This window comes from Notothenia rossii (genome assembly GCF_949606895.1).
Source record: "Notothenia rossii genome assembly, chromosome: 3".
NCBI classification, from domain to species: Eukaryota; Metazoa; Chordata; class Actinopteri; order Perciformes; family Nototheniidae; genus Notothenia; species Notothenia rossii.
In genome coordinates this window covers 80,062,155-80,071,511 of record NC_136901.1, presented here as the reverse complement: position 1 = coordinate 80,071,511, position 9,357 = coordinate 80,062,155, and the positions used below count along the sequence as shown (strand labels likewise).

General features: G+C 40.1%; 2 protein-coding genes and 1 long non-coding RNA gene across 5 annotated transcripts in view; 1 reads left to right on the top strand and 2 right to left on the bottom strand.

Moving 5' to 3' along the window:
* Positions 1–9,357, bottom strand: part of LOC307031985 (uncharacterized protein) — a 115,024-nt gene that overhangs the window by 50,232 nt on the left and 55,435 nt on the right. The window lies entirely within an intron of this gene.
* Positions 79–5,211, bottom strand: zic3 (zic family member 3 heterotaxy 1 (odd-paired homolog, Drosophila)). Its single transcript, XM_079669635.1, has 3 exons — positions 3,969–5,211; positions 3,069–3,232; positions 79–2,463 (listed from the first exon to the last, which is right to left on the bottom strand). The coding sequence occupies exons 1-3, from the start codon at positions 4,960–4,962 to the stop codon at positions 2,281–2,283; spliced, it is 1,341 nt and encodes a 446-aa protein (XP_079525761.1). The 5' UTR covers positions 4,963–5,211; the 3' UTR covers positions 79–2,280.
* LOC307031986 overlaps positions 5,993–9,357 on the top strand; it is a 45,755-nt gene continuing 42,390 nt past the window's right edge. The window contains exon 1 of one of the 2 annotated variants that reach the window (XR_013806135.1): positions 5,993–6,370. This is a non-coding gene — a long non-coding RNA (uncharacterized lncRNA). The other variant, XR_013806136.1, reaches the window with a different exon arrangement.

Below are 9,357 nucleotides of genomic sequence, written 5' to 3'. Positions count from 1 at the left end.
ATATCAAACAGTGTCGGATGTGTAAAGATGCAGGGAGCAGAACAACACGGTGATAATAATCAACCTCCCAGTCTGAAGTTGCTTTTCATAATGATTTTTAATTTCAGTCAACATTTCCGTTCACATTTCTTCATAAATAGTTGGTAAAAACAAATCAACCAACAGACAGTAGCCTAAAAAGTACAAGGAACCTTTGCCTCTGGTAGCTAAATAGGCTAACTCATAGGCCTGCTGCAACAGGGTTTGCCTCAATGTGGCACAGTGACACAGTTCATCAGTAAAACATTTTTGCTCTTCAGGAATAACTTGGAGTTTGACCCATTTCTCCCAGAAAGTGTTACAACATCACATTCTAGCTGTTTTTATACATCAGATATTTTTTCGCTGACCTCTGGACATGGGGCAGAAAGGTGGTGGGAATAAGAAAAAGTACTTCATTTAAATTAAGGTATAGAAAATAGCATATAAAACATATATTCCTTAAATTATTTAAATAAACTTATTTCATATATCACTGTCACGAGGTACCGTTTTTTTACATTTTATTTTAAAAGTAGTGCTGGTGGTCTGAAAATTGTCCTCATATGAGTACAATATACTTTGTGTATGCATAATATTTAATTCTTGAGAATAGGTTACAATGCAATGCTGTAACTCGTTTTGCCACTGAACGGCTTCTTCCCCCACATATTTTGAAATTCCTTCCACTAGATTTTGTTAAACACAAAAAATGTCATCTTGACAAGTTATTCACACAAAACAAGCAAATGTGTAATCAAACTGCTCTATATGCAACACCACAACAAATAACACACTTAGTTTCACAGAAGAATTACATTTAAAACAATGCAAGCTGACGGACAAAAAAACTTTTTTTATTTTTGAAGATACTGTGTTGTGACAGTTCCATTGTTGCCGATGCACACATTTAAACATACTTGCACAAAGACATTGCTGGAACTATAAAGAGTGCCATACTGGCGCATATAAGTGGGTGCTTAACCCGAATTGGAAATAAAATGCTGTCTCCTTGATTTGGAAATCATGAACTTCGCACAATCGACTAAGACCTGTATAGGAGTGCAATAGGCTGATGGATTTGTTCTTTTTTTAATACTGAGTTTATGCTACGAATTGACATCTATTTCTGATACTAGAAAAGTAAAATACACAAAAAAGTTTAACCAAAAATAAAGATATCAACAGAACCCTTTTTATAGCTTCTCAGCTCAACTGAACTCAGTTCTACAATGTCAATGATTTACATGTCAATGGTCTCATAAAGAAAATAAAAGTGACGGAAATATCTGCATTATATATAGACAAATCCATAATATTCATATAGATGATTTCTTCGATCCAAATAAGACACATATAGGCCTATTGGTTAAAAAAAAAGGAGAAGGATACAATCGCGATGTTGGAGCTTTAGAGTTTATCATGTGTTCAATGTTAAGCTGGTTATGACCAAAACTGTACAGTTCTTGTTAGAAAACACTTCCATAAATATCATTTAAGTTTCAGAACTCATACCCATAATTAAATTACAAATTGATAAATATGGCATCATGGATATGTATTTACAACGGTATTAACAAAAGGCAACGTTATATTTAACGGTAACAATCGTAACCTAATACCACATTTCTCCACCTGAAAACGGACGTTGACAATAGATTCGACCCCATCAAACAAGGAAATACATTCACGAGTATAATATTTATTTAGGATTTTTTTTCTGTGTTCAAGTTCATGACAAAGACTTTGGCACGTTTCTTAAGACTGTCTGAAGTTCCAACAATCAATTGAAGAGGCGACAATAGCGCGTCACCGTCATATAAAACAGTGTGAAATATTCTTCCTTTTTATTCTTTTTTTTAAATAAAAATTTGAGAAAATACATAAAATGAAAAATAAAACATTTTTTCTGTAAACTAAAAGATAAAAAAACATTTATTTATACTGAGAAAGTATTGAGTTCTATTTATTCATGATTTTTGTTTGATTTCCTCAAAACTGCGCAATACAAGTCACATTTTGCGATCCTGAGAACGTACGTGGCCTGCTTGGTGCTGGCTTTTGCTCTCATGTCCTGTCGTCGTTGTTGTTGTTGATTCCCCAATCCCATTTGTGTGTGTCTGACAGCGTGTATGTGTGTGAGACTGTGTTTGTGTTTGTGTGTGCGCATGTGTGTGTGAAGAGAACAGGAATAGTTTTTCAGTTGTTTTTTTTATCCTCAACTCCGCGGTCCACATTGAGAGATGGTTTGCTCTTCCGACTTCAAACGTACCATTCATTAAAGTTGGGTGCCAGTCCTTCGCTGTGACCAGACGTGTTTTGCACCGCTAATGGCGGTGTTTTTGTCGGGTCTTCCGTGTTGGCCGAGACCAGCACTGGTGGTGTGGACGACTCGTATCCAGAGCTGGCTGCTGGAGACGATTCGGATGCTTGAGACTCATGTACCTGAAAAAAATAAAAATAATTAAACACTAAGAATAACGTATACTACTATTATTATATGCCCCAGTCCTTGTGAAGTGGCTAGCAGGGTGTTGGATTTAAATGCGGATTAACTCTGGATGTTGTAGAGCTTCTATAACACACATACAATTTAAAACAGGCACGGTAACTTCTACACTGCAAAATATGTCCAAATCAATGCTCCATTAACGTGCATCGTAACAAGTATTTTTCTTTTTAAACTAAAAATATTTAAATGTCAAGAGAATACATTTAGACGCATGTATTGCTTTAAACCAGGCTTGTTTTTTTTTTAATTAATGCAAAATAGTTTCAAACCGTAAATCTAGAGTGGCAGGCATGGGCTACACTTTATTCACAGATAATTCACTGATATATTCAAATAGTTTAATTGTGATTTTAAGTTGGCCTATCCCTCTACTCTATAACATCTTAAATGTTTCTTTTTTTGTACCGAAATAGTGCTGTAACAGCTTAAGAAATGCCTGAAGTTGTGATAGTTCCTGTCTGTTGCAGGGGGGTGGGGGGTGGAGAGTGTGTGTATATGTGTGTTAATGTGTTTAAGGAGTAATGAAGACGTTAATTACCTTCATGTGTTTCCTGAGAGAGCTGGGGTGTGTGTATGACTTGTCGCACACTTTGCAGATGTATGGCTTGTCTGATGTGTGCACATGCATGTGCTTTTTCCTGTCGCTGCTGTTGGCGAAGCGTCTGTCACAGCCATCAAATTCACACTTAAACGGCTTCTCACCTGCAGGATTAAACACACACCATGAGTTACCCCAATGGCCCGAACAAACAAACTCCCATTGTAACACATCATGTAAAGCCGCAGCCCGATGTAAATGGTCTGCAGCGTATTATATAACAAGAGTAACCTACATTTTCTGGGCGACATGGATACAGCTACACTACTACACTCTGCTCTGTCAGGCTTTATTTATTCAAGAGGCCTGCTCCTTCATACTACTACTGGCCTGCTCCTTACGTCTGCTCGTATAGTAAACATTGAATCAACAGGGCATCTTCTGCACTATATGATAGCTGAACAAGGACAATAATTAGCTACAAACTGATTCCTTATCATTTTATATAAAGTTCAGAAGGCACAAGAGGTAGTCTATAGCTCTAAAGAGCACTTTAACGTGAATACATGCGTAAAGTATCTTTATATATCTCATCCAACTTCCTAGCAGAAAACTACAGGGATTAAGGGTTAACATAAAGAGTTGGATAACAACAACACATTTTTCTTGAATTATCATGCTAATAATAATGTATCGCTTTGTTTATTATGAACTGCACTACAACTATTTGAAAACTGGTCAGCTGGATACATGTGGGCCCAACTTCTCAGATGGTTATGTAAACAACAAAATATGCACACATTTGTTAGCACTCTAAAACAGGCAGGATTCAGCATTTCTAAACATACAAGCCTTACTTTAAAACAGTGTTATTTTACGCATGCTTTTGCCGGTGCCTACCTGTATGTGTTCTTTTGTGGATTTTCAAATTTTCCGATCTGGCGAATATTTTCCCACATCCGGGGAATGGGCATGGGAATGGTTTTTCTCCCGTGTGCACACGGATGTGGTTGACGAGTTTGTACTTGGCCTTAAAAGATTTCCCTTCTCTCGGGCAGTCCTCCCAAAAGCAGATGTGGTTGCTCTGCTCCGGGCCGCCAACATGCTCCATGGACACATGAGTGACCATCTCGTGCATTGTGCTGAACGTCCTCTCGCAAGTCTTTTTGGGTCTGTTCATCTGGTTCTCGTCAATCCATTTGCAGGATAATTCTTGTTTAATTGGTTGTCTCATGTATCTAAAGAAGGCCCCGGGACCGTGGTGTGTCGGCACATTCATCCCCATGTTCATGTTGATGGGATGGCTGTAGTTGTGGAGCTGAGCCCCGTAGTGGTCCGTCCGAGGGCTCGCAACCGGACGGTACGGATCAGGTCGTCCGAAAATGTCCCCACGTAAGCCAAGATGCATTTGGCTGTTAACAACATGTCCACTCGGTGAACTGTGGCTAACCCCCTGGTCGTGAAGTCCTGGAAACAACAGATGTCCGGGGTTATCGCTCATCCCGGGCGGACCGTGGAGGCTACCCGCCGAAGCTGCAAAGAGCCCATGCTGTGCGCTCGGCCCCGTGGACTCTCCAACACCCCGGTTCCGGAAGAGAAAGTCCCGTGTTGAATTGAAAGCTCCCCCGCCGTACGAGCCCACCTGCCCGCCGTGAGTGTGTCCCAGGGCAGCTGCATATCCAGTGGCTTGCGGGGTGAAAGCTGATGTCTGACTGGAGGCGATATCGTGTGCCACGCCGGGGCTGATTTTGAAAGCTGCGGAGTGGGGGGGATCGGCGAAGGGATTCAACCCCAGACCCGGGTCTCTGTTCCCGAGGTCGTGGTGCCGTGGTGTACCGAAACCCCCGACTCCTAACGATGCAAACTGCGGACCGCTATCAAGAAGCATAGTCATGAGCTTGAAGCAAATTTAGGAGAGGGGAAGAAAACAAAATTAAAATCCAGTGCAGCGGAGCGCGCAAGCTGCAGACACCGCGCAGAGATTTACCACGTTTTACGAAAATCCTAAAATAAAAAACAACGGGGCAAAAACGGTGAAAAATCCTATGCGTAAAGAGTTGGGAGAAAAAAAACTCCCGTTGACTGCGATCCGTGAGAAAGAGGATCAAACTTCCCCCCCTTTCCAGCCGGATGATGTCCTTGGACTGATAAAGTCAATCACTCACTCCCCGAACATAAATGAACTCAGGAGGCAGTGCTACGACAGCCAATGAGCGCTCAGCTACCCCTCTGACACGTGACTGCGAAGGAGGGTGTTAATTGGCTAGATTTCTGGTGATTGGCACAGTTTGGTATTGAAGATGGCAGGTCGTCTCAATTGGTTTCATTTGATTGGCTCTTACAGGCATTATTTTGCAGGTAAAGCGGAGCACTAGCTCAGATCCTACATGTGTTATGTGCAGAGCATGTCTCATGCAGCCTTGCATGGTTTTATATTCCTCAGAAACTACCAGGCAGTTTTATAAATAAATATACAAATAACTGGATCAGTTATTATGCCACCCAGCAACAACTATATTTCTAGAGTGGACCACTCTATTATTTCACAGTATACAGCAACGAACTAACACTGCATACAAAAACGTTTTTGGTTAAGCCTTTTGAGTTTTTTCAAACATATTTAAAACGTTATAATACATGTTGAAATGCCTGCTATTTAACATCTCTCTCTATCTATCTACCTATCTATCTATCTATCTATCTATCTATTTATTTATCTATCTATCTATCCATCTATCTATCTATCTATCTATTTATCTATTTATCTAATGTAGTTTATATATCATTGACTCATCTCTTATTCTTCTCTTTCATGTGACCAGTTTAGCTCTTATTAACTGAAAACTTGAATGTACTTGGCACAGTTCCAAACTGTGGCTTTCTTGAAGCCGCTTGAAAGGGGAGGGGGGTATTTTTTTTTTGCAAAAGCTCTATAGGGTGTAAGACGGTGGAATAAAAGGCAGAAAGAAAGATGGCAGTAATTGTAATATCCTGAGATTTTTTAGCTCAGCCAAAAATTCCTGCCATTGAGCAAGTTTCACAGGGCTGCCACTGACTCGCTGCAGGACACATAAAATCTGATCAAGTTCAGAGACGCGCTGAGTCTTTCAAGCGGCGCTTTTTAACTCCAAGCCATTCACATCCTTTCCCCCTCAATCTGTCCCAGGAAGGAGCTCACATTCTTTATTTTAAGGGATCTGGACAAAAAAAATCTTCAAATCATTCCTTCATTCTGCCTTCGCCCTCACCCTACCGCATTCACCCCAGAACATTTCCTCGAGAAAGAGTTATAGATTGAAAAGGTGAGTTTTCTTACTTCTCCGTCGTCCGTCTGTTAGTACCAGGGGCCATGAGGCAGGCCTGTGTGGACTGCACGGTGGCGAAGTGCAAACATGTAGCCTACAGTGTATTATATTTAGCCGGTGGAGGTTTCATGGTTTTTAGTTTTCTTGAAGTGAACATAGCCTGCTCGTTGTTTAGGCCTGTTACTCGTATGTTAATTTAAATGTTGCAAGGACCTGCATACCTCTGTTTTTTTATGGAAGTCGCGCACATTAGTACAACACTTGCGCTTTTTGCACATAACCTCGACAATTTGTCTTGAAGCAAAAACGACGAATGAGACTAACTTCATCTCTTTTTCCTCCGTAAGCTGCTCTCTCCCTCTATCTCCCATTTTCTCCCCCTCCCTCTGTTTGCCTGCCTCTTTCTCCCTCTCTTTTCTCCCTCTCTCCTCTCTCTCACCACGAATACATAGCCTCTCACAGTTTACTCCTCCCTTCACTCTCACACACACACACGTCCTCTCACGGCACACCATGCGCATGCACGAAAACACACACAGTAAACCATTAGCACACACACACCAACACGTAGCCTACAAAGAGACACACACACACACACACACACACACACACACACACACACACACACACACACACACACACACACACACACACACACACACACACACACACACACACACACACACACACACACACACACACACACACACACACACACACACACACACACACACACACACACACACACACACACACACGCACACACACACACACACACACACACACACACACACACAGTTAACATAGTTTGCCTTTGCAGTTTTGCAGTATGAGATTTATGGCGACCTTTGTGATCTTTCACAAGTGACAAGCAGCCTGTTAAGTTTTCCTCTATTCCCTCCGTATTTTATTGGCTTGTTGAAACGTGTAGGCCCCATACGCCACTTAGGGTCATGTGCCGTGTATTTGCAGCCACATTATCACTATGGAATAATAACGTAACATGGTTTAGATGAGTCACAAATGTTTGTGAGCGACAGCAGCAGCTTCGGCAATGCTGAGAAAAAGAGAAGCTGTCATCAAATAGACCTAAGAGCAACTGTTGCCTGTCTAAAAATCTAAAACTAAAATTACTGCAGATCTCTTCAGGTGTTCTGGTATTTATTAAAACGGTATTTATTATGTAATTAATTCTACAATTGTGGATTGTCAAGATTTGAACTTAAAACATCGATGTTCTAATTGTTTTGTCAACCCCGAATACGAGGTTGCACGAATAGGTCATATATTTGTATTTATTTTTTGGTAAAAAATAACAACCCAAAGAATCAGACTGCTTTGCTGCATAAATACTTGTTTTGGTGAACAATAGAAAATGGAGAAACTTAAAAACAGGGGAAAGTGCTTCACAGGCCTTTTTATAGTGCTGCACTTTTGGTAGGCATTTGTCTCACTCACACCAGCCATTTTCCCCCCAGAATATTTCCCCCGCTCCTCGGGCATGCCGCCCTTCAGATTTTCACTTCTTTTTTGACATGTCTATTACCCTTAATTCTTTTACATTTTACACCGTTATATTTTCTAGTTTTGCAACCACTGACATTATTGTTCAAACCGTTAGAGATGTGAGTTTCAATTTCGCAAAACGATTAATTGAATATGCTTAGTGGTTTAGGTGTTTTCTTTGATTGCAATGTTGGACACAGTCTAAAATATTTAATGATCATTTGCACGTGGGTGTAATGCAACGTGCTAAATTATCACGTTATTCTGCAGCACTATTTAGACTATAAATTGATGATTTAGTTATCTCTGCTGGGATTACCTCATAGGGCGTTTGGATAGCCCATTGGTTATAACATAAGCTTCTTCAAACTGAGCATGCGCGTTACCTTAAAATATCCCCATATTGTACTGTGCATACCTCTTTGACAGTAGGCTATGCCCATGCTGTTGGAAAAGAGCAGAACATAACCATCAGCCTAAATGGTAAACAACTCACATTTATACATTTATTCTAACTAGATGTGTTGAGTCAGCAGTGTGAAAGTGTTTTAAATGCATAATTTGAAAAATGACTTGACTTGGATGCATGATCATGTTCTTATATAAAAGAAATGTGCCTATGGCAGCCCAAACGTCTGGATAATTTTCTTATAGCAATGTTAAGTAGTTATTTTTTTAGTCCATGTTGTCTGGCCTGAAGCCCATGGCTGGCTCAGGCCGCTTGTGCTATAGAGATTGTGGACTTAAAGTTAACTCAATAGTGACCAGACAAAAGGGAAATCTTCATCAGTCGCAAAAGCATAGCCCGAAAGTACGTCCATGTATTCAATACCACTGAATATGAATACGTTTTCTGTATATACATGAAAGAAATTGCAATGTATCCCGGGACAGTTAAATGAATATCACTATTTTTGTTTAAATGAGCATTGGGCTGAATGATTGTGCAGGTTTTGCTGTGGTTTAATTTGGCATCTCTTATAGGTTATGGGTTGATACAATACTGCAATGCATGGTTGTGTTCGGTGTGCTGCATTAGGTGCATTCTCCATGACACTTTTTCCCAGTTCTATAATATTCTGCAGAGCCCTTAGACTCATGCTCTGGTGTGCCCTCATACAATTGAGTAAATATCATACATTCTAAGATTAAAATACATTTAGATTCACATTTGTTTCGGCAAAATTACATTTTTATGCATGCACTTGTTTCGGAAATCCTTAACCGTTCACAAAACTAAAATGTACTTTATACATTGTATTGTATTTTAAAACACACTCCTATAATCAAATGTTATTTTGAATATCCGTGCAAGTGTAGCGGGTGATAATTACATGGAATTTGCAGCCTTAGATACTGAAGTTTTACATGACGAAAGACAATTTACTGTCTTGTAATTTGGAATTTCACAATGTGATGCTTGACTTTATTGCATTGTTATCGGACACATTTTGTTGCTGTGTATTTGTTGGTTCGTC

What these genes read in the sequence shown, in the direction of transcription:
- zic3 (XM_079669635.1), bottom strand. Translation starts at nt 4,962, where the DNA reads ATGACTATGCTTCTTGATAGCGGTCCGCAGTTTGCATCGTTAGGAGTC. An exon ending in CCACAAAAGAACACATACAG is followed by an intron (nt 3,233 to 3,968) that starts GTAGGCACCGGC and finishes TTAATCCTGCAG; the next exon opens with GTGAGAAGCCGTTTAAGTGT. An exon ending in CTCTCAGGAAACACATGAAG is followed by an intron (nt 2,464 to 3,068) that starts GTAATTAACGTC and finishes TATTTTTTTCAG; the next exon opens with GTACATGAGTCTCAAGCATC.